Source organism: Leuresthes tenuis, unplaced genomic scaffold (assembly GCF_036924035.1).
Source record: "Leuresthes tenuis unplaced genomic scaffold, fLeuTen1.0.hap1 SCAF_20, whole genome shotgun sequence".
Classification (NCBI taxonomy): domain Eukaryota; kingdom Metazoa; phylum Chordata; class Actinopteri; order Atheriniformes; family Atherinopsidae; genus Leuresthes; species Leuresthes tenuis.
Genome location: NW_027325374.1, coordinates 4,886,001 through 4,913,378, shown reverse-complemented (window position 1 = coordinate 4,913,378; position 27,378 = coordinate 4,886,001). Strand labels below are relative to the sequence as shown.

The following is a 27,378-nucleotide window of genomic DNA, read 5'->3' as shown; positions in this document are numbered from 1 at the left end:
TAAAAATCAATTACAAAACTATTTTTATGAGGTTTTTCTCAACTTTTCCCACAGATAATGTCCCTTATTCTCATCATCAGGTTTTGGTAATCGTTGCACAGCGCAGCATCGTGATTCTCTGACTTGGTTTCAGTCGTGTCCTGTTAACCAGGTTAGATATAAGCTCTCAGTCGCCACTTTCTTTCAGTCACAAAGTTAAAACTCATGTAGCGCAGTCCTGCTAGAAGTCCTTATGACTGATGTAAAGTGTTAGAAGTCGTGCTGATTCATGCACGATCCTCAGCTTCTGTGCAGGAAGCCGATCGTTGTTGTCAGCTTTGAGCTGAAGGGTGAACTGAGTTTTCACACCTTACTGCAGTCCTTTCTCTGGACGTGAAGCTAAAACATCTGTGGATTATGTCACCGGATTGTAATGTCAGTTTTTGACGGTTCCACTCGCATCAAAGAACAGGTGCGACGGCAAATCAGAGGACCAGAAAAATGACCAAAGGTCTGTGCAGAGGTGATTTATTCTTCTTCGGGTCAAAAGTTTGAACAACACTGTATGTGCCGCCGTTCTTTTTCTGCTAATAAAGCTAAAGAATCTTAGATTTAGTCCATATTTGGCAGAACCAGGAAATGAAAAACCAGATAAATAGTTCCAAACCACATCTAAGATATTTTATTTCAGCTATTCAAATAGCTTTTGTCACAGTTATGCAACAACACCGTCAGTCTGGGATCTTTAGCATTTATTTATGTGATAATGATCCATTTTTAGGATCAGCTAGGTTCACATGCATTCCACCACCAAATTTAGAATAACACCCACAGGTTTTAGCTGCATCTTCTCATTATCAATGCCATCACCTCCCGTCCCTGCATGCATCCACGGCTGAGATCTCTGGCACACTTCACCATGTAAGACGATGTCAACAGTTCACCAGAATCTATTGTACATGTTATGTTATGTGGGCTGCTCGCAGTGTCGGCCCATGCAGGGGGGAGATGGAGGGCTTCCTCGTACAAAGACCTCCGATTGACATATGAACAATGGAGCGGGCACACAGCAGCCTCCCGACTGAGAGGAGGAAGGACACAATAGGTCTTTTTCTGCTGCTCCACGGAGGGAGAGCTAGCATGTTAGCTTTGCAGCTTGGAGAAATGATTGAGAAGCTGCTTCATCTGAAGTATGTTTAAGATTTGGATCATTCATTTAGAACCATCATTTGCATTTTAAGATGCAGTAGTTGATCAGATGAGCTCTTGATATCCAGGTTCTGTACACTTTAACACTTTAATTTGCTAAGTCTGGATGTTTCCACCACCAGGCAGCTACTGCTAGCAACTCGTTTGATTTGTGTAATCATTCACACTAAAGCTCAAACCTGCTATGACTGCCATCATCGGTGAACGCTGACAGCCTCAGTTAAGGTGTTAAGTGTGAGAAAACCTTCCTTTCACCTTAAGATTTTCTGATTGAATGTAGGTAAACTGAAGAGACAGTTGGAGCTTTAGATATAGAATTTACACTGAAGCCTCTCCAGCTGCCTCATTGTCCTGTCATGCTTTGGCCGTCCCACCCTGTCCAGGACACATGGCCATCCCATGTCACTGTCCCTCATGACACGGTGCCAGATCGTGCCCGTCCCGACGTGCACAAATCCAAACACACAACGATGAGCTAATCTGAGCTACATTCTCTTACGATATTCTGTTGTTTTCCATTTTTTACTCATTGTTTCTGTTTCTGTTTTGTATGTTTATAGCTGACATCGACCTGAATGTGATACCAAAACTGTGAAAAGATCAGATTAAAAATGCTACGGCTCATATCTATCTGTAAACAGGAGTGTCACGTCAATAGCTTGAGCCATAATGGTTGGTTTGATGGTCAAGGACCTGTGCAATAACAGTGAGCTCACTGCAACAACATCGAAGGACAGCTTGAGTCAGCGTTTAGTTCCAAAACATGACATGGACATTTGGCCCCGGCTCATCTGTTCATCATGCAATCACAGAAACTTTACACGAGTTATGGAAAGTGTTCTGTCATGATGTGATTTTGGCCTTGTTTGAAAGGCAGCAGCGGAGGTTTGGCAGCTGTGCAGAAAGAGACCATTCTTCTGTGGAGAGAAGCCGGGATGCTGGTCGTGTTTGTAGAGGAAGGAAGTCGGGCAGGCAGGCAGGCGGCCTCGTGCACAGAGGAGCACAGAGATTGAAAGATTGGGAGAATACAAAGCTAGATCCAGAAAGTGAGACAGTTTCGTAGGTTCACTACTTTGTGTGCTGTACAGGTTAATCAGTGTGTTTGGACCCGAAATGATTATATATGTGTGTCCTCTTCATTCATCGCTGTAATCATCTTTAATTAAGGCAACATGGCCGATGAGCAGAAACCACACAGATCACATTAAAGATTAAAATCTCACTGCTTGTGTGCTGTTTTCAGACATATTCACTGACTGTGAAATGGAACACATATCCACTTTGTTCCTGCAAACTGGAAAAGCCTTTTTGAATTGACCTGGATTGGTGCTCCAGGTCGCTGTCATGTAGAGGAGGAACACAAAAGAGCACTTTTTTTTTTTCTTCCTCCTACAAAGCTCGCTCCTTTCTGACAGGGGCTATGATCCTCTTCTTTAGCTGCCTCAAAGCGATGACTCACAGAAAGGAGGTGAAATGAGGAGGTTTCATCTTAAAAAGGTTTATTCTGTCGTTAATCATTGACAAGGTAAAGATACCACAGAGAAAAACGTCTGCTTGTTAATGAGCAGCAGATTTACCGATTTCATTCACTTGTCGTTGCTTAGCATCAGCGCAGCCTTGTTATGTTTGTATCAACCATATGGGCGAGAAATGGAGCGAGAGATCCGGCTCCTGCGCCGGCCAAAATGCTTTTCAATGGTGTGCAAACATGGTAATGGTGCTGACATCACTGAGCAGAGGAGCAGCAGAATTCCTACCACTTCCAGTCTCTTAGTCTGACCATAAAACTGATGCTTTTCAGAAAGTCTGATTCAAAATGTCCCTGCAGCATCGAGCAAAGACATGGCAGCTGTTAACCAAGCAACAGCAAACCAGGGGGGGAACGCTACGCTCACCAGCTTTGCTAGGATTCAGTTCCCTCCCCGAGTCTACTGCAGATAAACTCCCCAATGAACTGCCGATGCAAGAAATGATTAAGCAAAATATGTGAAAGATGAAATGAATAAGGTCGGTGCTGAGGAGAGAACACCAGTCCACCCACTCCGGAGTCCAGCAGCAGAAAGAAGAAATGATTAATCCAGATTTATTTTGGGAAGAGTTGGATGTGTAACAGTATGCAACAAATATTTGGGTCCATCTTTGAATTAACAAAAAAACCAATCGTGTCGGATGCACAGACCAGGTCTGAGCTGTACGCAGCAGATGAGCAGGTACACGGTCTAAATCTGTCCTCCCACCTGCATCAAAACTCAATGGACACATGGCAAATATTTAGCCATTTTTATTGCCTCTTCGCGCTGATACGGGCTAATGTTTAGCTCCCCATAAATAAAAGTAATGATTCACTTTTCCTGTAATTCTCAGGACGTGTGTAGCTTTTGTTCCCCATTATTTGCATTGCCGTTGTTGGGATTAACTTTGCAAAACGCTGACAAAAAGGGATATTATTGATTGTTACTGCTGGTCTGTGATGGTGTGATCTCTTCCATATTTTTTAAAATGTTGGACTGCCCTGAAATCTACTTCAGTGTTTCAAATAAATGTCTTACACAAGTGAAATAAGTTTCTTATTTCTGATCCCGTTTCTGAATGCCACTTTTATGCCTTTGCAGGTTTGAGAAGGGGAGGATTTACACCTACATTGGAGAGGTGGTGGTGTCCGTCAACCCTTACCGTGCCATGAACATATACGGCCGGGACACCGTGGAGCAGTACAAAGGCCGAGAGCTGTACGAGAGGCCGCCCCACCTCTTTGCCATCGCTGATGCTGCTTACAAAGCCATGAAGAGGAGGAACAAAGACACTTGCATTGTCATCTCAGGTAACACGGGAAGCCCCCCTGCATGGCCCAGAAAAAAGTTTTTTTCTCATTGGTGCAGTTGGGTCTCAATTGGTTTTGTTGTTTATGTGGTCACAAACTGTGAGGCGACATGGGGAAAACATACAGAGGATAAAGCACCACTCAGTGGTCAAAACGAGAACTGAGACGCTCTAAATCCTGACATCCTGTCATGAATGTAATGCTTCACGGTGACGGGTTGGTTAGCGTCCGGCTTCCTCCCACCGCCCAAAAACATGCATGTCGGGTTGATTAATGGCTCTAAGCTGACCCTGGCAGTGAGTGTGAGAGTGGATGGTTGTTTGTGTGTGTGTGGCCCTGCCATGGTCACCAGTCCATCAGCTGGGATACGTGGACAGCAGGTCAGCTTGTCTGTGCTTAGTTTTGACTGTCGAAAATTAAAACTGCTTCATTTGCAGAGCATGCAAATGGTCCCAGAGTTGTAGTCATCAAAATGATTTATGGTCGTTTTAATAACTCTTTTTTTATGTTACAGGAGAAAGTGGAGCAGGAAAGACTGAGGCCAGCAAGTACATAATGCAGTACATAGCTGCTATCACCAATCCTAATCAGAGGGCGGAGGTTGAGAGGTGAGCGGCTGTTATTAACACAGGCTTTGGTGTCTAAAGAGAAAACATATCAGTTTTTTTTGTTTTTGCAGCTGTTAGGAATCTACTTACACGTTTACTGAAGGTTGATCCCAAACTGCCTTCGATATCAGTGTAATGTCAGATAATGTGTCCGTGTCAGATAATGCACACAGATCTGGTGGTGGGATTGTAGTTGTAGGGACTTGCTCTGCAGTGATAAATCTGGTGTCAGGCAGCGCTGTCTCTCACACGTCGTGACACCTGAATTATCACTGCCAGCAGTCCAAGGCTCTGCTGAGATATAGTTGCAGCTCAGCGAGGTGCAGTCATTGTCTCAGATAACAAAGTGGGTTTGTGTTGATCCTGGAGATAAATCCCATTGTTGCACCATATTACAGAACAAGTGATTATGTTTCAGTGTTTTTAATTCACTAAGGAGAAAGCAGGAGATGAGCTTTGATATGAGGTCACCAAAGTGTCAGATGGACTGTACTGACCAGTCAAAGTGCTTCTTACACTACATGCCACATTCACCCATTCACACACACTCATGCAGCACGTCTCCGTCTGTGCATGACTACGTGCTTCCTACTCATTCACACACATTAACAACGTGGGGTGTCGTGTCTTGCCCAAGGACGCTTGGACATGTGGAGTGGAATCACCGACCTGTGGTGGCCGACTGCTCTTCCTCCTGAGCTGCAGCCGCCCCCAAGTTCAAGATAAACCTGACAGAATGAAACATTATTGAACATATGCATATTAACATGTTGAAAGTCCTTATCTGCAAATGTACGTTACTGTAGGCTGTGACTTTCTAAGCATGTGCACAGGTCAACGTGACCTACTTCAGGCAAAGGTGCAGCCTTTGTTTTATCAGTTTTTTACAATAAAATGTTATTTTGAACTTTACTTATCACTTTAAATTGCTTCTAACTTGTTGCTTTTGTCCGACGTGAAGAAGTACATTTCAGAGACTTGTGAGATTAGACACAATAAAGACGACAGGTGTGATTTAACAAGAGGTTATAAAACTTAAACGATGTTATTTACTACAGTAGCATTCTGTAAGAGCCCAATGCTAACAGACGCCGTGTAACATGTAAAAACACTGATGTATAAATCTAATAAACCAATATTTCCTTCACAATAAAACAGAAAACACATTAAATGTTAAAGTTGAGACTTTATTGTTTAATAAAAAATGTGAACTCATCTTGAATGTGATGGCAGCGACACGTTGGGACAGAGCAACAAAAGTCGGGGATATTAGAAGTAAGCAACTGGAGGAACATGTTGCAACTATTTAGAGTAGTTGGCCACAAGTCAGTTGCATGGCTGGGTATAAAAAAAGCACCGCAGAGAAGCAGAGACTCTCAGAGGTAGAATGGATAAAGGCTCAGCGATTAGTACGTAATATCATCAAATTATTCAGATAATCTGGAGACAGATCTGTGTGCCGTAGGGACAATGGTCAAAAATCAGTACTGGATACTTCAGTTGATGATCTTCAGGCGTTCAGGAAGCACTGCGTTAAAAAAAAACATGATTCGGTCATTAAATCACTGCACGGGCTCAGGAACACTTCCAGAAATCATGGTCTGTGAATAAAATTCACCGTAACATCCACGATACACAAATATTACAGCTCTGCCATGCAAAGTCCAAATAAATGAATGCAAATCATTTCAAATGGACTGAGGTACAGTGTAAAACTGCTCTGTTTGGAAATCATGGACATCTAGTCCTCCAGACTAAAGAGGAGAGAGACCAGCTGTCAGTTCTAAAGCCTGCATCTCTGATGGGGGGGGGGGGCTGGAAACCTGCACATCTGGAAAGGCTCCATCAGTGCTGAAAGGGTTTATAGAGGTTTTAGAGTGACACGTGCGCCCATCCAGGTGATGTCTTTTTCAAGGAAGGCAAGGCACAAAACACATTGACTAGGACACAAAGATCAGTCCATAATGTAAACGTGCTGCTATTAAATTCATGCACACACACAGAAACGGTGCATCATGGAGCAGTTGTCTCTGATATCTTTGCACCACCTGCACACAGGCTACAGTGTGGAAGGATGTTATTCTATAAATGCAGATAATGCGGGTCTGTGTGCTGTATCTGCAGCCTGTTTCAATCTTTTCCTTTCCTTCGTCACCCTACCAACCCACAGAGTCAAAAACATGCTGCTTAAATCCAACTGTGTCCTGGAGGCCTTTGGGAATGCCAAGACCAACCGCAATGACAACTCCAGCCGCTTTGGCAAATACATGGACATCAACTTTGACTTCAAGGGAGATCCCATCGGAGGTCACATCAACAACTACCTGCTCGAGAAGGTAAGGTGGCACTGGGCTGATGAACAACAGGACCAACAGCTTTGTGCCTTCAAAACAACTTCTGTTTTCTCTTTCCCTACTTTCCAAACAGTCCAGAGTCATTTTCCAGCAGGAAGGAGAGCGGAGCTTTCATTCATTCTACCAGGTAAACATATGTGTGCACCCGTGTGTAGTCGCATTCAATCATTAAATTAGTTTAAGGAATTTAGCTTTTCTGTGTGTTTCTCTCCGTTTTATCATGCCCAAGGGCGGATTTAAACTCCCGTGCACTAATCAGCAGCTGGTGTTGGCACAACAAGCTGTGCTGCAGTGGGGCAAATGATAAAAAGGATGCTACAAGCTAGTAAACACGGATGGAAATGATTATTCTCTAAGCACCTCTCAGCGACTGGTGCTACATGAGGAGCGGTGACCTGAACGGTGAAAAGATACCCTCACAGCGCTCCTTTTAGTTTGCAACAACTAAACTCACCAGCATGATTCTGGATCCATGCAGCGTTTCATCAGCAGCCCTTTTGTTTCCATGTGTAGGAGTATATTGAGGGTATAAAGAGGCTATTCCATATGTCCACTACAGTCTTGTTATGCCAGTGAATCTAGCTTACAACACGCCCATTATGTGAGTTAACTTATGTGAGTCTGTTGCAGGACTAATATCTTTTTTTTCTCCATCACTAGCTGCTAAAAGGAGCTCCAGATTCCCTTTTACGCTCTCTTCACATCCAGAAAGACCCAACACCCTACAATTACATTAAAGTTGGAGGGCATATTAAGGTAATCTGAACAACCCGTGTGCACAGTCATATCAAAGCTGTTTTTGGTCATTAAAGTGTGGATGTTTGTGGAGCTGCCAGAGTCTGGGTGAACGTCACAATAACATCACGTTTGTTTGCACAGCGGTAACACAATGAAGCGCACGACTTCCAGATGTGTTGGGAAACAAACCGCACAAATGTCACACTGGAACTACAAATGCAAAGCATCACATTCAGAAATGGTATTTCATTGGCCACTAAAATGTGTTTTAGTTGAGATCTGTGGTGTGAGCTGCTGTTTCATGCATGAGCTCAATGAGAAGGAGCAGAACCGCAGCACATTCCCTGACATCATGGAGCATAATGCTACCAAACAGCTGAGGTAGTGCTTTGTGTCCCAGATACTGGTGTTGTTATAGTGAGACACGGCAGCATAAGCCTGTCATTTAATTAACTAATGAAGCCGATATCCTGCCTGCAATAACTGGATGAGGAAGGAGCAAAATGTTGCTTTAACACTTGTATTTGCTTCATTTTAGAAACAGGAGGAAATGTGGAAAATGGTACTCTGGCTCTGTTTGTTGTGTCCTTCGTACAGTTTGTTTTCATCAGCCTCCAACATCTCTTTTCTTTTTCCAGTCTGGCATCAATGATAGTGCTGATTTCAAAGCTGTTGCTGATGCCATGAAAGTGATTGGGTTCACAGGAGACGAGATTCAGACTGTTTACCGGATCCTGGCCACCATCCTGCATCTGGTAATGCCCTAATTCCAGATCCCTGCTCATTTCTTGTGCCAGCTGTGTCCCACAGTGGAAGCTCTTCCTTTATTCTTATCACAGATGAATGTAAAGCTGCATCTGTACATTTTTTATCTCTGCATATTGTGTTTAACACAAAAGCAGAGCACATTTATTGTTTTTCTGTTTTTCTGTCCGTGTTATTTAGAAGAAAGTTTCCTGAAAGCTTTTAATTTGGTTCTCATTAGAAGAAAACCAGTTGAAGTAGAAACACGGTTCTCTGAAAAATGGAGGTTTGTGTCTGCCTTTAGATAAATGTCACACTTTGACATTAAAAGAATGAAGGACTCACTGTTTTGGTTACATAGCCATTCATTGGAAGGGCACACATTGTCCTTTATTTAATGTTATTTCCTTCTCATGGATTTATAATTGCTAGTCATAAAAGTTATATTTATAAGAAACTTTGGCCCAGAATATGGTCAATGCCAGGATGCCTGATGAAGCACTGCCTTTCATTTTCAGCCTTTATCTGCTTAAAGAATAAAGCAGCCGCATAAAGAAAGTAGATTGATCCCAGATAATCTCTTTAATCCATGAAATTACAATGAGGGGGCTCATTGGGTGGCAATGATTAGAACCTGAATAGTTAAACCCTGACATTAAAGGCCCTCTTTGCTATTTAAGTTTGTGGGTTCAAACATGCCAACATTTAAAGAGCTATTTAAGAGCATCACAGTAAAAGTTTGTGGATTTCCACAACTCTAGTCAGCAGTGATAAAGGAAATAAATCATCTGAGTTTAAAGAACCTCCTCCACAAGTGGTTTAAACAACTGCCAATTCTTTCAGTTCTTCCCGCAAATTTAGCCAAAGACGATGCTTTGTAGTGTAAGAAGTCTCCCAAAGCCCCCACAGATCCCTGGATCTGCAGACAACGCTGCAAATGTACATGAATATGAAGCTAAAGCCAGCATCGGGTTTGGATAGCTTTGCTAACGGACAGTTCTCGCTTCATATTTGGTGCATACAATTTGCGGGCCTTCTCATTCTGTGCAGCAGAGCTCATTTAAAATGTCTTTATCGGACTGTTGTGCACTGCAGAGCAACCCATGTCCTATTTGTTCCCTCCCACAGGGAAACCTGACATTTGGAGTGGATGGTGACGTGACCCTGATAGAGAACACAAAACTGGTGTCTGTGATCAGAGAGCTGCTTTCCACCAAGGAGGAAAACGTGGAGAAGGCTCTGCTTTACCGCACGGTTGCCACGGGTCGAGATGTCATCGAAAAACAGCACACAACACAGGAGGCCAGCTACGGGCGGGATGCTCTTGCTAAGGTTATTTCTCGTCAGAAGATGTTCCTTACAGATTGCCGAGCACTGCACAGCAGTGACTTGCTGGTGCCTGCCAGGTTGTGACACGTTGCTTTGTGCTTGGCGGTACTTTCGCTGCCACGCACTGGGTTTCACACTTGCACCAGTCAATGTTTTGACTCCAGTCAGGCTGGAGGCTGTGGAGGATGGAGTGCATGGAGGCAGTTGCAAGACCAGTGCTGCAAGGCTGTGAATAAATGTCTGACTCACTATTTTGGCATCTAACTCCTGGTTAGTCATTTGTAACTGCTAAGTGTTTGTGCCCTGGACTGTGCTTTGCCTTTGGGTGAGGCACATGCTCACCAACAAGTGGCCAGTTTCCTAACGTTTAACCTTTTGTGTCCTCAGGCGATGTATGAACGTTTGTTCTGCTGGATCGTAGGACGCATCAATGGCATTATTGAGGTGAAAAACTACGATGCCAGAGTCCACGGCAAGAACACGGTCATCGGTGTGCTGGACATCTATGGGTTTGAGATTTTCCAGAACAACAGGTGTGGATGTGTTGGATTATTCCATAAAAGCTGTGATAGAAAATGTCAATATTCAGTTACGAAAAGCAACACGTTCAGATTTCAGTGTTGATTTCATGTTTTTTCTGCTGTAGTTTTGAACAATTCTGCATCAACTACTGTAATGAAAAGCTGCAGCAGCTGTTCATCCAGCTGGTGCTGAAGCAGGAACAGGAGGAGTATCAGAGAGAAGGCATCCCTTGGAAACATGTACGATTGATTATCTGTTTGTTTGTTTGTTGTCTCACACTTTATTTTTTTTACCTGGAACATTTTTCTCTGTGCAAAAAGGTCAAAAATCACATTTAAGAGTGAAAAATGTTACTACTTTTTCTTTTGTGGTGCTTATACACATTTTGCCCACAAGAGGGAGAAGTTTCCTGAAATCTGACAGATGTCACTGGATGGTCAAAGGTCTGAAATCAGACACCTGCAACCCCATATTTGAACCAATTCAGTACCAATTCTTCTGAAAACTGTGAGGTTTAATTTTTCCATGTATTCTAAACACAAAGTACGTATATTTCATGTCAGCAAGTCGTGCATCATTACTGTTGTTCTTTTGGATAGAAAAGTCTCATAGTGACAGCAGGGGCTGGTTGGCCTATATACTTATCATGCTGTAAATGTTTAGTTAAAGTCATTAACTTGTTGCTCTTGTAATCGTTATTGCAGTTATGTTTTGTTTGGACTTTGATTGCTGTGGAAATATGATGTGCTTTTCAGTGTTTGTGTAGCTGTTAGTTCACAGCTAATAAGACTGAGGTGGTGAAAAGGTGAACCTCATAATTAGATATTACAGAGAATTTCTTTGTCTTATTTAGTACATTCAGCAGTGGTTTCACACAATCCTCTTGTGGGTAAAATGAGTATTACAAAAACAACTTTTGTACTAAAAAAAAAAAGCTAAAAAGTCGCACCTGACTCCGGGTCAAATGTAATCTGGCTTTACAGGGTTTTTCATATGACCTCCCACACATCTTTACCAGCTCACAGTGGTATCCGTGACCCTTTGTGCCCTTTTTTCAGATTGATTACTTCAACAATCAGATTATTGTTGACTTGGTGGAACTGCAGCATAAGGGCATCTTCTCAGTTCTGGATGAAGCCTGTATGAATGTGGGCAAAGTCACCGACGAGGTTTTCCTCCAAGGACTCAACGGCAAGCTGGCCAAGCACGCCCACTACACCAGCCGCAAGGTAGGAAGGATTAAATGCAGAATTCACTTCACCGTCATTTGTTGTAAAGGACATCAATCGAACGATAACCTGGGTGGAAAATCCTTGAACCGCCTTAATTTCCTGCCATGCAGAACAGATCAAATGGGATATTAGTGCGTGTTTGTTTCTTTAAATCGTGTGTATTAGTCTATGAAACATCTTCTTCCGCTGATGCTGGCTGCGACTGTCGTAACCTGAGAGGAGCCGAGGGCAGGTTAGACCGTGCATTAAGTAGCGCTTAGTGCTGGAGATGAGACCGAACATGATCCTGTTAGTTTCAATAATCAGGAAGCTTACAGTCTAATTCGCTCTAATGGTCCCGTTCAGACTGCCTGACTAAACATAAGCCAGTTGCTTATGTTTTGCTAACATCTGTGATCTGGGAGCAGATGGCCGAGATGAGGTCAAAGTCGCTTATCATCACTCAGCTGGGCTCAGTGTTTACAGTTTCTCAGACGGTGTGAACGGTTGTTGGAGGCGGCCGTTAAGTGGCTTTCTAGCCATTGCTGTTTTTGCTGCAGTTTACTGTCTGCACACATGGTGGCATCCAGAGTCAGAGAAGAAGTGCATGGCAGTCTGACTCAACACTTTGCACAAGTGATGTCACTGGCAGCCAATAGGAGTATGTGGAGCTGGTGCTTTGCTGTGTGAGAATAGCTGGTGGGGGGAGTGAAGGATTCATATTTACACATTTATGAGGAGGGCCATGCGGAGAGGAAAACTTGGGAGAAATACTGAGCAGGGGAGGGAGATGGTGATGCAGTGAGAATACATTTTGACAGGTGGCAAATAAGTGTGCGAGTTTCTGGGAAGATTTGGTTCAAAATACACAAAGCAACAGGCCACAAAAGGAGGCAAAAACTTCTCAAAGCCTTCATTTTCCCATGTGATGTACAGAAAGGCCCAGCAGGCAGCGAGTCCGGCAGACACAGTTACCCGTAATGGTACAGAGTGAATATAGTGCTTAATGACAAGGAAACTGTGAGTAAAGCAAGGCTGAGGTAAAGGTTGTGCTGCAGGGTGTATCGATTGGTGAAGCTCACTTCCCTCCCGTCATCCTGGAGTCGATGCTTCCTCGGCACCTGCTCTCTGATCTGCTCCTCCTGCGGTAGGCTTCTCAGTTTAAAAGACAAAGAGGGTTTGAATGTTCTGTGGTCCAGCTGTTACATCCTGGAACCACGATCTGCATGAATCAATGTGAGCCAGAAGTCTTTCTCTGCTCTGGAGTTTGCCTGTTGCCAGGCAACGCTAACATAACGGACCTTTTCCCTCCTGAGGGAGAAGTGTGAATTGTTTGGAGGTTTTCGTACATCTCTGGGGCGTTTTTTGTGGAATAAATGGTGTGTGTTGCCATTTTATGGAGATATTTATGAAAGCCCAGCGTTCATTGGACACAAGTCTTAATGTAGAGGTGATGTTTATGATTTAAAAATGTTGAACTTTTCTAATTGTGGCAACCTTCCCGTCTTCTTTATGTACTTCTTGTACATTAACATATGATGATTAACAGATGTTTTCTTGTCCCTTTGCTTCTGAAGCCATATCCTGCTCATGAATGATAGATGGGGTATTTTATTCTGCTTATTTTATACAAAGGTCGATCAGTTACTGTGTGCAGAAGTCATTCCCGAACCTTTCTCTTCCAGCAGTGCTGCCTACTGGTCATATAAGTCTTCTTAGCAGCCTGTGCGAGGTGTGAAGTGGAGCACATTCCTTTTTATGTGGTATTAATGCAGCCTTTTCCCCTGTTTTTCACATCGTTGTTGAGGTGACTGTAACTGCTGGAGGAAATGTGTGTTTTCGCTGCTGTTTTCTCACCAACTCAGAGAACGGGGGGGAAAGATATACTTGCAAAGTGCACACGAGTTCTGCACACTTTAAAAACCCACTGTGGCTCTCAAGCCTCTAAAGTTCACATCTCCCCAAGTCTGTTGCAGGATGAAAGTGTGAATGTTAGGAGAGAAAAATGTGTGTCAGAGAGAAGCTGTGCACAGGGAGAAACTGAGAATTAAATGTGAGAAGGGGTGAGAGATCCACTTTGAGAGGGGAAGGAGCTATAAAAACAGTTAATGATGTTTGACATAGAATCTCCATAATGCAGCAACTACCGACTCAATGTTTTTGTTTTCCAGCCCATAAACTCCCATCACAAACCAGTAGCAGCAGGTGTCTGTTTTCAGCTGAATTAGCTTTTGGAAACATTTGTTACCTGCTCACTGGCTTTGCTGGCCTTAGGCGTGCTGCTCAGGTGCACCCCTGCTCAAAAAGCCAATCAACCAGTTTTGCTTCTTCACTTCCTGTCTAAGGTTTCTGAATGAGCATTGATCCATATCAGTCTGGCTTTAAGTGTGGCCACTCAATTGAGACGGCTCGATTGTCTGCGACAGAGGGCCTGAAGCAGCACCCTCCTCTGTTCTCAGACCTCTCTCAGGCTTTAAAAGTGCCATCCTTCTATTTGTACTCTCTTAAGATGAGTATCTCAGGCGAGGTTGGTTCAAATCATACCCTACTGGGGGTTCATCAGCATTCATTTGCTCTCTACCAGGCTTGGTCCTGGGACACCTTCTCTTTGAAATGTACACCACCTCCTTGGGCCACCTGTTCGCATGGCGTCTTGTGTCACTGCTATGCAGATGATACTCGGCTATTTCAGTCATTCCTGCCAGATGACCCGGTGGTTTCAGCACAATTCTCAGACGGTCATTCCTTCCAACACGATATCAACACTAAAATTGTCTCTTCGATTGTCTCCAACAAATATTTGGAAGAAACCTGGATGGCCGGTTGTCTTTCTCTGACTTGTATCTGACTCGTGGTCATGGCTCTTTTCAACATAAGAAAATCAGGCAACATCTAACTGAGGACGTCCCACAACTTAGAGACAGGCCATGGTTATCTTTAGCCTTCACTGCAGGTTTTCAGGTTCCTCTTCCAGGACCATTGTCTGGCATTGTTCTCATTTGTGGTTCTGTGACGGCTGCTCGGAGCAGGCACATCCCTCTCTTTTTTTCATAACACCTAAACGCACCTAACCTGGACTTACTGCCAATCTGTTACCTTCTCTTGTTGAATTTAGATCAATTTAAAATGATTTCAGCACTTAATATATAGGACAGGGTTTAACTTGTAAGTTTCTTAAAGCATCTTTTGAATGTTACACCCGGCAACAACACCACACAGCGTCAGACATAGTGGAGTAAAATGTGCACCAGATATGACTAAACAGTTTTTACAGGGATAATATACCACATGTTCGGTGTATACGTCCATCAAAGCACAAACCATAGCTTCCATGTGCTCCATCTAATCTCTTAAAATGCTTTTTAAAACTAACCGTTGTGACTTCCTGAGGTGGGACTTATTGCAGCGCTGTTTCACGGGACTGTTTTAATAATAAATTCTATCTGAATGTACGTTAGATAAGCTCCGTTTCTGCATATAAGTGTTGCACATTTGCATGAGAGCCTTGCTGCGATGAGACGGAAAGGAGAAACTGTAGGAGGAGACTGAGTCACAGATCAATTCCAGGAGATGCTCATGTAACACAATCTGTTCCGTGTGTCTGCAGTTATGTTCTTATCCTGCTTCCAGGACTGGATGATGCTACATTCTGCCTTTGCTCTGTTGTCTGCCTACATCGCACACAGTCTTGAGGCACGCCCTGTGAAGCATGTGGACAGTTAATGCACATCACACATGTTGGGACTCATAGCTGCCAGAGTGCACAGAAGGGGAAGGGATGTAGTCTGTATGCGCTCTGTTGTCTCATCTCAGAGTGTTGTTACTTTGCAGAGAAATTCTTTTTGCTTCCGAGCTTCTCGGCCTTTTTATGAATTAATCTGGCAGTTTTAATGAATGGCGGCTTGTTCACAGAGATGTTACTGAAAGGGAAATGCTCGTCTCTGAAGTGCTGTGCATATCCTCGGTCTTATCAAAGATTAAACCCACCTAAACCATCTCCAAAAATTGGTTTATGTATGTCTAGCTAAAATAATGTCTGTGTATTTTCACCATAAAGTGTGAAAAAAGGATTGATTCTGATTATTATTGGTCCAAGAAAATGAAAAAATGCTTCTTTCTTTTTTCCTTTGCTGACACGGACCGTATGGAGAAGCCAGAAAGAACTGAGATGTTTCTCTGCTGGCTTTGGACTTCTAATTGGATTTATTAATATTATTAGTGTCTTTTAGCTAAGGAACATATTTCCCATCAGGTTTGACGGGTGGCTCCCTCCTCATTACGTCTTCCTCTCACAGTATGTTTTTCTCTTTATTGCTATCATCACTTTCCACGTGTGTCCCAGCGCAAGGCATTTACAGGTGTAGCATGCTAATAGCACTGTTTGTGTCCTCGACCTGCTGCCACATATGTGAATGCATGTGCTAGATGGTAGAGCTTTCGTGGGCCATGTGTTCACGGCGCTAATCATTGAGACACGCTTTTCATTAGCACCATGGAGGCACAAGGTCAGCCTTCGCAGCAAGGACACACAGGGAGTCTAAATGATGGCTTTGAGAACACGAAGCAGAGGATTTAATATGCAGCAGTCAGCATGGTGACAGTTTGATGGGTCAGAGGTTGCACTTGGAGATCCGTCTGTTAGAGTGAGTGTGTAGCTCGATTGGTGGGGTTTTAATGCCCTGTCAGCTGCCACTCAGTGCTTTGGGCATGAAACACCAAATCCTCGTCCTCATCTGCTGCCTGGATTGGCTGCAGTGAGTTACCTGCTGTGGAGGTTTAGAGATGGTCAGATGCCACTCATCAGGAGGTCTGGCTTGTGTGCTCCGGAGGAGGAGAGCGGGAGGGCGCAGGTGGCCGATAGGTCTGCTGGAAAAGAGATTTCAGGAGGCGCTGGAGGACAAGAAGCAGGGAGGAGCTGTGGAGATGATGCAGTGCAACAAGAGTGTGTCGCTCTGATTCAGGGACAATGATGAAACAATCCCTTTGCATTTTTGGGTTGTTAAGTAGAACTGAACCTGGATAGTGTTGCTTATTTATTCAGAAATCATTATGTGATACAACCAATCCTGCAGTAGACTATTTTTCCTCAGTTGTTTCTGCAGACTTCAGCATATTTCATATACATGACGAGTCAAATAAATACAAATAACATAAAACTGAAATCAGTATTTTGGAGCCATGTGAGCTGAGCTGTTCCAAAGTAAAACTGTATTCCCCTTGAATACCTAACCAATGTGCAGTTTAGTTATATTTCCAGTTGTTCTTCGACAGTGCTGCGTTCATTGGAGGTAATGTCCCTCCGGCTGACAGCACGATTCCTTTAAGTGCAACAAAAACTACCCAAAAAGTATTAAAAATAAAAACAGAAACGCAATGAAAATAGACAGTTGTTGGTTGAAAATGAAAGATATATCTGAATTAACTGCCTCCACAGCCAAAAAACTACTATTTCATCTGGCAGAGATGACCAAACATCTATCGCTTTGACTCCCAGCTGTGGGACTTCAGACAGAGAATCATCAGCCTTTAATTGTCTAAATGACACGTTTTTAGCAGCTCCGTGTGGATGAATTACACAAGTCTTGCTTATTATTTTAGAGAAGCAACTCTCTGAAAAGGTCTGGACATGTTGCCACAGTCTCAGCTGTGCTTGGCCCACAGTTTAGCCTTCAGCTTAAAGCTGTATTTTCAGGGTCATGAGTGAGAGGAAAGTGTCTCAAAACGATGGTTCCTCTGCACATTTCAGTAAAATGGAATATGTGAGTTCATGAGCTCATCAGAAGGACGACACCAAAGGTTTTAAGTAGTTTGTTGTTTGGCGTGATGAGGAGGTATAACAAACAGGTACTTACACCTCCACAGGTGATTTATGCCGCTGCTTCAGTCCTTATAATATTCGTCTGTCCAGTTGCATATGTGGCTCTCAGGCAGGATGCTGGCTTTTCAAGTGGCGCTCATGTGCTCTGAACACAAAAGTCACGGTCCGACATCTCTCCCCAACCACTATTTAGTGACCACGCCATTTTGTAGAGCATCCGATGGTCACTAACCGGAGCAAGATATCCCATCATGCAACGCTTCGCCTCCACAGCCGGGTGGGAGTGAGTAAAAGTTGGGTTTTTTTCCGGTGAGTTGCTCGTAGTTCGCTGTTGGATGACAGGAGAGGCAAATTCATGAGTTGTGGAGCAGTACAACAATCGCAAAGCCAGTTTATTCCATTCTTTATTTTATTACGCTTTTCAAAATAAAGCAATTTAAATGGCTTCCTACATTCGTTGTTAAAAAATGAACAGCATATGATTAAACATTCCAGTAGGTTACACTGTTACCTGCTGTTACTGAAGAGCTAAGATACGAATACGAAATAAAAATTACAGGACAGTAATCAAAAGCCTCGAATTTAACAAAAATGCAGTAGAAAACGGACAAGACTGTGTGACACGACGTTAATGTGGTACGTTTTAATTGTGCAACAGCGATGACATAATTACCGGCGCCAAGAGTTAGTGTCCGGAAGATTTTTCTGTTGAGCTCACTATAGAGTCCACTACATTTATTTCCCTATAGGTGTAGGGAATGAGTGAGTGATTTCAGACACAAACACTGACTGTTCTCTGCTTTAATTCCGACCCGTACAGCAGGCGCGTGATGGATAGAAATGACAAATGTGAGACAAGTCGGGGAAACAAAAGCTAAACGTAAAAATGTTTTTATCACCAACTGCTGGTGCAGTGTCCTCTGAGGCAGTCGGGCACCGTTCCTATTTTCTCCCTCTGACTGTCTCTCGCCTTCTCACCTCACTTTCCCCTCTGTTCACAGTTTTCCTGTCTGCAGCTGTCTCTGAGTTATATCTTCCTGTCAGCCATTGTGCATTTAAATCTGCCTGCATGAAAACTTAAAGCTAAGGAGGAAAAAAAAAGGGGGGGGGGGATTTTATTTAAAAAAAAGATGAGGGGAAGGGGAAAAAAGAAGAAACAAAGGAAAAAAGGAAGGAAAAGGGGAAAAACTGATTGAAAAAGGAGGGAGAAAAGGAAAAAAAGGCGGGAAGAAAAAGGGGAAAATTTATTTTAAAAATGGGGGAAAAATAATTAAAGGAGGGGAAAAGGGAAAAAGAAGAAAAAAAGGAAGAAAAAGGAAAAAATGTATTTAAATAAAGGGGGAAGGGGAAAAAGAAGAAGAGAAAATTTTATTTAAAAAGGGCGAAAAATAATTAAAGGAAGAAACAAAATGGGAAACAAAGGAAAAAAGGGGGGTAAAAAAAGGTGAAAAAAAGGGGGTTTGGGGGAGAAAGAAAAGGCATAAAAAAGAGAAGTTAAAGCTAACATTCCATCAGATTAGTTCTTTATTTTTTCCTACATTTCCTGTTAAAGCTGTCGTTTCTTCATGTGTCACCTTGCTCCTCATTCTTAGCAAACTCAACCGAGTGTCGAGGTTTCGGCTGTGCCTGGAGCCTCTTTCAGCCCCACTAATTAATCTTTTATTAGACTCTGGCTGTCAGTAATTTCTACTGTCAACTCAGTCTATTTTCAAATGAGGGAAGAAGGTAAAATAAGGACTTGGACGGCTGGAATCATTCTGTTTGGGGTGGAGCTTTTTACACCTGAAAGACAACAAAAGACAGTTTTGCTGTTTTCTTTGAGCAAACATGCTCCTTCAGAACCCTAATTAGCTGTTGGAAAAGGCATTATTTGTCATCACGGTCCCACGTTTGACGCAGTAAACCATTAATTATGGTAATGTGCACATCGCATGAGTCATAGTTTTTTGCCTTTGCCTCTTTTTGATGAACAAACTTAAAATAGAGGAGTAAATGAAAAGTATTTAACCTATTTTAACAGAGTGTTTGTGCTTTGAAAAGTTGCTCAACTTTAGTCAGACCAACACTGAGAGATATTTTGTTTGCTCATAATTCTTTTGATTCTTCTCAAAATGACTCGTATGATTAATGAACACCTGCCAGTCAGTCCAGGATCAGTGATCAGCTGTAGATTCAGATACTTCTGTTTGTATGAGGAGAGCTGATGATTATTCAGTGGATTCTTAGTTATTTCCTCTGAAATGCCAATTGTTCTGACCCCAGTTGCTGTTCCTGTTGTTTTTCCCTCGCTTTCTAAAACACACCCACGAGCGACAGCGTGACATTAGGCTGAAAGCCAAACACGGGGGAGGTGCTGATAATGAAGATGCCAGGATGTGTCTTTGGTCTGTGTGTGTGTGACTGAGTGTGATGGATGTGGGGAAGCGTGGCTTCCTGCAGGCTCAGGCTGTCTGTCTGATGGAGCATCTGTTTGTCTGTCTGCTCTTTGTGTTTGTTTTCTACATGTGTCAACAGTGTTCAGCCCTAAGAACACAGATTAACTTCTAGATGTGAGATGTGTGGTGGCAGCAACAAATAACCCGACTTAATAACTTCACCTTTTCTCCCTGAAACTCCTGAACAGTAAGAGCATCGCTGTAACCGATGATGCAACACATTCCTGATTTTCCTTCTCAAGTATGAAGCTGATAAAAACTTTGGTGATGATACAGTTTTATATTAAATATTTGGTTAAATAGTGTCTTGACAACATTAATGTGTTGTTGCCTACGCTGAAAATGGGACTTATCAGCCTCAAAGCAGTTAGATTCATGTTAGAGAAGCCGCCTGCAGCTCTGTCGCTGTGCTTTAAGAATCTGCTGAAGTTTTCCGGTCAAGTCTGTATAAAAGCTTTATATGCAATACATTCTGTTTCTTTCTTTGAACATTTCTCCCATGTAAGCGTTGTGGCTCAGTCCTGTCAGAGAAATCGACCTGTTGGGCTTTTAAACACAGCCCCCTCCTCCCTCTGGATCCTGGTCTGAGCCGTCCTCCTCACCAGTGCCTTCTCTGAGCTCATAAACTACATTTCTAACAATTCAGCTGAAGCTCTAAGCAGCTCAGATGGAAACCTAAGGCTTCTGAAACCTGATGGTTTTCTGGAAAAACTGAAAACTGTTCACTCGAATCTTCCATTTCTCAGCATCTGACACAAGAAGCCGTTTCAGAGCTATAAACTTGAGCTTTTATTGTAAAATTTAGCCCCCCCCCTGTAGTTCTATAAAGCAACGTGTCTGTAAGAAGCATCCACACGGTGCATCATGTCTCAGCAGGAGCATGTCATGATGTGAGCTGTGGCTTCACTGCTGAACAGCAGCTCTGACACAGAGAGCATGAACAGCAGACCCGACTCTTTCTTCTGAGAAATGCAGCCCTTGGCTGGCTCTATTTCACCACTCAGATATTTGCATTTGTATGATGAAGAGCCAATCAGAGCGAGAGCGCTCACGGACCGGACACGGGGAGATGAAAACCCACGCAGAACGGCCTCCGCCTGGCTCGGATGATGATAAACTCTCGTCTTCATGACAGCAGCTCTCCATTTGAACTGCTTTCGGTCTCATTCACACACACGCTCGCACGCACATGCACGTCCTTTCTTTCCTTTGTGTGCTGAGCACATTGCTGTTGACAGTAAAAACTTCAGAGAATATCACAACGCTTCAGCAGAGTTTTTTAAGTGCCAGGGAAGCAAATGGTTTTTTGATTTCCGTGAGGAGTGGAACTTGGATCTGTCAAAGATTTACTGTCGGGCTTTGGACCCCATTCAAGACCGACTAATTAATTCAGCTCTCTGAAATAAATCTGTCTGTGACTGTAAGGTTTTCTATTGTGTTTGCAATATTTCCTCTCACATGGGACTGTTGTTGTTGTCTGTCTTAGTGTGTGTTTGTGTGTGTGTTTGTGTGCGTCTCAGACTGACTGAGTGCATCGATGAGTCATGCAACACTTTCACAAAGTAGTGGAACATGCTGCGTTGGCTGCTGTGACAGAAATAGCATCTCGATGGAGGCCGGTGTGGCTGTGAAAGTTAGTTTTTTTTCTTTCCTTTCTTGTTTGCTCTCCTTCGGTTTTCCTTCCAAGCCCAGTTGTGATGCAGGTCTGAGTACACATGACACGCAGATGTTGTGTGGAGGACCCTAATGTAGCGCCCATGTGTGATTGCTGAGTGCTCCAGGATCTCATCCAGATCTTCCTGTTTCTGCTGTGCTCTGGTCGTTGTTATACAGTGACGGTGAATGATAACCGAGCACTAGTTTGATGGTTGAAAAGCTCCCTTCAGCTTGTTGGTAGCTGAGCGAAGATATAAAGACTGAAAGTGTCTCCTGTTTTCACAGTGAGCACCGCAGAGTCTTATTATTGCTGTGAAGTTGCCACTTTTGGTACCATACTGTGCACAGCTGCCAAGCTCAGGAAATGTGTTCAGATGGAAAAATAGATAAGATTGAGATTTAATTTGTCTTTCTCTGCTTTTTTAGTTTCACCGTTGTTTCACCTCAGTAATACACACACTTTAAAGCAGAGAATGTCCTCTTTTTGCATTTTAGGCTCAATGAATGTGTCTGTACAAACTCTGAGTGCAGACCAAGCGCCTTTTTAATTTGACTTTGAATTAAAAATTAAATCCAGATCGACGATGATGGGCTGATTAATCAAAGTTGAGGAACTTGAAGTAAACAGCTGGTGGTGCTGAATCTCCCCACAGGTGTCATTAAACCACAGAAGAAGATAAAATAACACGATTTAAAGGGCGCCTATCAACCCCTAAACAACCTGAGAAGCATATGAGATGTTAAGTTGATTTAGTTTATGTGCCAATGTTTAAAGAGTCCTGCACACAGGAACCCTGCATACCGACGTTTTAGGCTCACACTTTGAGCTAAAACTCTGTTTCTGCCTGACATTACAGTGATAAACCTACGGTATATGTCCACATACCGCAAAAAAAGGGTGGGTCTATTTTGTAGGGAACTAGATTTTGTCGCTGCACCAACTTGTTGAGAAGCAGCTCCAACACAACCCTGTTGGTGAGCTTCACTCGTGCACAGTACATCCACTAATGTTCACAGAGCTGAAGTAAAGCATCAGAATCAGTAACCCAGCCCAGTTGTTTATCCTCAGCAGCACAATTGAGTTTGTCTCTGTCGGGTCTATTTTCTGTCTCCGTTTTGACCAACTTTTAGCCAAACTAAACCAAAGCTAACCAGGCCGATGACGCTCCAACATCCAAACTGGGAACGATGTGCGCGCTGATGCGTTAAATCACCGCAGTCGGCTGAAATGATTGGCCTCACTAACAGGATCTGGCAACCCATGTAGCCAGAGTTGCTCATCAGAAGCACCGAGGTGAAGGATTAAATGAGATGCTCGTCTTCTGTGCTAACTCTGTGAACATGCTCTTTACCTGCGTGCACAAATTAACCAAAATATGTGAACGATTGACAATTCTTGCTCTCAGAATGAAAATCTCTCTTATTTTTATATGTATTAAAGACGAGTGATGTTTTAAATATTAAAAAAACAGCCGTGAAACCGTTAAAAACTGTTTCTCGTGTTTGAGAAGGCAGAACAAGGCGATTTTTGGCATTTTTACAGATGAAATCGTCTCAGAAAAACTCATTTCTGATAAATAAAACGGGTGCAGATTTGAGTGTCTCAACTGGAAATGGATATTTGAAAAGCCAGAGAAAAGGTACCCAGATGTCACTACCTTTAGCCTTAGGATAGTGTTTTGTGCTGCATCTTCATCCCTGCTTCAGCATTTGTCCCAGGAGGTTTCCAGACTTTCTCCTCCTTGTTATCCGTAGCTTTAATCTCGCTGCCTCCTGCACCCTCGGCCTTTTCCTCTCATATGCTAATCGCTTCTCTCTCCCCACATCTCTAATCTGTGATGTAGGCTTTTTTAAATGTTCTATTTTTGTTGTTGTTGTGCACAGCCCACTCCCACATGCACACAGATGTGCTGTACTCAGCCCAGAAGATCACAAACGTTCTGCTTTGCAGTTGTGGATGAAACATGAAGCTGCTGGGAGGCTGCAGCAGGCCTCTCTGCCTTTCCATTCACGTCTCTTCCTTCCTGCTAACTGGTCCACAAACACTGTGACGCGACGGCGTTTCTCCTCTTCACACCAGCTTTCTCCCTCCTCCTCTTCCTCATCTCACTGCCTCTGTTCCTCACGTTTCTGCACTTCTCTTCGTCCTCTTCATCAAACCTGACAGTCTCTGTGTTTTCCTCACCAGCACCTTCACTGCTGCAGTAACACCAGCAGCTCTGCGCCTCATTCGGTGCGCTCGCTTTGAGCGTTACGATCAAAGGGTTACTGAAGAATCTGGACAGATGGTTTGACTGTATACGGTTTGTTTAAACTGTCACGGTGAAGGAAAAAAGGCAAAACCGAGGGCCTCCTCCATCTTTCTGCGCTCCATCTCCATCTTCTGTTGCTTGTTACAGGAAGCCTGAATCTGTCACATCCTTTCAGGCGATGCTCTCAAAGTGATTGTTTACAAAATGAGATTTTCTTGATTTTGTATTCGCAGTTTACACTCGAGTGCCTGTATGTGAAGAGATTAAGCCATTAAAAAAAAAATAACTAAAAAAAAAGCCTGGCACCATGCAGTTGCACGAAGGCTAAAGCCTATTCTTGTGGGAGTATTGCAATTAGAAATAATCCTCACCTCATCAGGAGTGCACGTTCAGCGTTTAAGCCAACAAGAGATTTGGGGAGCTTTCTTTCTTTAATTAATTTTTTTATTACTATTTTATTATTATGGTTAAAAACAGGAAAAGAGGCTCAACTACAAACTGAAGATGTTCTGATCCAGATATTTTGTCACAGATTCGTGTCATTCACTGTAAGATAATCTCAGGTCTCAGTCCAGTTTTCCTGCAGCACACAGCTGCAGAGCACGCACCATAAGAACACCAAAGCTATTGAAATAAGCCCCGTGTACATGCCTGCAGTTCAGTAAGAAAAACATTTGTTCTCCCACGTACCGCGCTGTACGCATGTGTAATTACCAGCATAAGGAGTGAAGTAGGCTGGATGAACCACAGCCGTCTGGAGGATGTAAATAATGGGAACGCACACTTCTAGCCGGTGGGATCAGTATATAAGCAGAAACAGACCAAAAAGAAAAAACCCACGCAATTCTTTTTGCACCTTTCATCATTTCTTCTTCTGTTACACTCTGTGCTTCTTATCTTTTCCCCACTTTTTAGTATCTCCTTTACATGCTCTGCTGTATGACATCCTCTCACTTCTGGGCATGCAGCACGACGCCCTTTTGATCTAATGAGAAATCAATCCAGTGTGCGATTCTACTGGTCAGAGCTGTAAAATCTTATCCTCGGTGACAGCTTTGAGCTGGTTGTTGTGCTTCCTTTATTACTGTCCTGTGGGTACTGATGTATTCTCTTTAGCTTCTCTCCGGTGTGTGATGACAATAATGCCGGTGCTGGTCTCTGTTTTCAAAGTTAAGGGGAAAGAAATGTCCTTTTTCTGCTGCTAATGCTTCAGTGGAACCGTAGAGCGAGCTGATTGAACTCGTTACCTTCAAAGTAAGATGTATCTCGGTGTACTTTCAGATCCCTTCACACAGCAGACATGTTGACAGCATTCCTGCAGCTCTTTAGGGCAGCTGCACTAAAGTGGGACTTACATAGAGCAACAGTCATTGGAGCTACTGCTCTTGACCGAGATCCTGATCCGATCTCATGGTGTTTTGGACTTCCCTTCTACAAATGAGACGTTTTAGGCAGATCAGTGTTTTCTGTGTGTTTAATGTGAAATTTTGCCTCTTAACTCTACCAAAAAATGAGGCAAAAGCATAACATGAGCATTTTAAAGCACCTCAGACCCGAAAATACGTCTCAACTAACAGGACTGTTCATTCAGAAATGTAGTTATTTAACATTGGCATTTTTTCTCAATAGCAACACCATTAATCTGAATACAAAGCATGACATCCAGTGGGAATACCTTTTGATTCCATCAAAAAGAGTTATTAGGAAGAACTAGTCCTTAAAGGGAAAATCTACCTACCTAAATAATCAGGATAGTGCAGCTCTTTTCCATGCAGTGTCCTGTCAGTGGTTTGCATTCTGAAGCTGAAGACACATTTAAGTGCTGATGACCAGCTGTGATGCAACACTACTTCTTTGGCCTTTAAGGCACTTCATTGTGTTAGTGTCACTCACCGCTCGCTCGCTCTGTCTCCGCAGCTTTCACCCACTGACAAGAGTTTGGAGTTTGACAGAGACTTTCGCATCAGGCACTACGCTGGGGACGTGGTGTAAGTATCTTAAACTATTCAGAAAAAGCTTTTACTGATGATTCATCCTCGTCTTGAACAGTTCTGCATATTAATGCCTCAGAGCTGCTGACTTCAACCGCTGTCAGGTGGAGGATTTTAATAGAAACGCCCCTCACTCTCATTCTATAATTGGATTTTAAACAATTGTTGTTTTTCTAAGTCATATTACTTTGTCCCTTAAATTCTCTGACTGTGAGTATTCTACCCTAATACAATTTCTCTCTGTTTAGAGATCCAAAATCACATTATTCCTTTGATTAGATAATGTTCTCTCTTTCTTATCGTAAGCGGTTTCCATCTAAATGCAAAATACGTTGTGGGAGTATTAATCATACTGAAAAGAGCACTGGAAATGATGGAAATGTGGAATATTTGGTCGCATCTTCTTTATTGTGCTTTAAAACACAATTACATGTGAATTTGACGTGTTAAATGTTAAACCCAAATCTGTTTGGATTTTATTCTAGCTAACCCTGATTGCAGAAAAACATCCGTCAGTGTCTGAAATTCAAATAATCTCCTGGCCCTAAACTGCTTAATTTGACCATTTCATATTGGATTTGAATTATTCCATTTTTCTTTCTGATGAAGACAAACCATCAAATAACCAGAAAAGAAGATGTGGACCAATCCTGAGTAGTTTGACTGAGAAATGACCTGATCAAGGCGATCAGGACGTTCTACCCCTGCCTGGATACTGACAAATCTGGAGAAGAAAAGTCCATTATTGCCGGCACTCATTCAAAAAGAAATCCCCTGTTTGCTCAGTCCGGGGTGGACCAGACAGCGCACATTCGCACAGGTGGACAGGCTCAAACATGTAAACAACATCTTGATTTTCCTCCCCCAAAAGCCACAGCACCATTTCCCAGTCCCCAAAGCACCTGGACACAATTCAAATGATTAAATCGCGCTTGCTAAGCCTCCAAAAGTGCTCTCAGGGAACCCATTTGTGAAGGCTAAGTGTCTGCCACCCAGGGGAGGACTCGGGCAGATGAACCGGGCCTGACTGGCAGCTTTGATTGATCCCTGAGCCACCCTGGACCAGACGGGGCAGCTTCTCACATCTCACAGCGGGGAGTAGAACGGCTCTGATATTTGTGGCAGCCTCATGACTATTGTTGTCTTTTGACGTGAGGCTTTAAGGCTACTGGCCCGACGGCGCCCTCCAGCTGAACGTCTATCCGTAGTGAGATTGTATGGTTCTGATTTTCCTGGCGCGGGACAGTGTCTCTGTGCTTGAACTGATTCACCTCCTTCTGCCCACAGGTACTCAGTGGTGGGTTTCATTGATAAGAACAAGGACACTCTGTTCCAGGATTTCAAGAGACTGTTGTACAACAGGTGACATGCACAGTTGCAGTTATTTTATTTCCACGCTAAAACACCACCAGCACAAGAAATCTGTTCTTAGCTCGCTCTTGTCTTGCTTCTTTTCAGCTTTTCCTCTGCTGGGGATAAATATTGCATTAAAAAATTCCTAATTTTGTTTTTTTGTTTCTGTCTCTTTCTCTTGTCCAGTTCTAACCCGGTTCTGAAGGGAATGTGGCCCGAGGGCAAACTGAGCATCACTGAGGTCACCAAACGGCCGCTAACAGCAGCAACCCTCTTTAAAAACTCCATGATCGCATTGGTGGAAAACCTCGCCAGCAAGGTGAGATTATTTTATTATTTTATAGAAGGTTTGCTGTAT

General features: G+C 43.1%; 2 protein-coding genes across 3 annotated transcripts in view; one reads left to right on the top strand and one right to left on the bottom strand.

Moving 5' to 3' along the window:
* tbx21 (T-box transcription factor 21) overlaps nucleotides 1-27,378 on the bottom strand; it is a 477,598-nt gene that overhangs the window by 190,154 nt on the left and 260,066 nt on the right. The window lies entirely within an intron of this gene.
* Nucleotides 1-27,378, top strand: part of myo1d (myosin 1D) — a 100,408-nt gene that overhangs the window by 19,366 nt on the left and 53,664 nt on the right. For both annotated transcript variants that reach the window (XR_011909234.1, XM_072374205.1), the window contains exons 2-14: nucleotides 3,801-4,009; nucleotides 4,524-4,617; nucleotides 6,788-6,953; nucleotides 7,045-7,098; nucleotides 7,632-7,727; nucleotides 8,348-8,464; nucleotides 9,582-9,785; nucleotides 10,170-10,315; nucleotides 10,429-10,543; nucleotides 11,363-11,533; nucleotides 25,594-25,664; nucleotides 26,955-27,029; nucleotides 27,207-27,339. Coding sequence is in view for 1 of the 2 variants with exons in the window: in XM_072374205.1 (XP_072230306.1) it covers nucleotides 3,801-4,009; nucleotides 4,524-4,617; nucleotides 6,788-6,953; nucleotides 7,045-7,098; nucleotides 7,632-7,727; nucleotides 8,348-8,464; nucleotides 9,582-9,785; nucleotides 10,170-10,315; nucleotides 10,429-10,543; nucleotides 11,363-11,533; nucleotides 25,594-25,664; nucleotides 26,955-27,029; nucleotides 27,207-27,339 (1,651 nt within the window). In the remaining variant the exon portion in view is untranslated. The remainder of the gene's footprint in view (nucleotides 1-3,800; nucleotides 4,010-4,523; nucleotides 4,618-6,787; nucleotides 6,954-7,044; nucleotides 7,099-7,631; nucleotides 7,728-8,347; nucleotides 8,465-9,581; nucleotides 9,786-10,169; nucleotides 10,316-10,428; nucleotides 10,544-11,362; nucleotides 11,534-25,593; nucleotides 25,665-26,954; nucleotides 27,030-27,206; nucleotides 27,340-27,378) is intronic.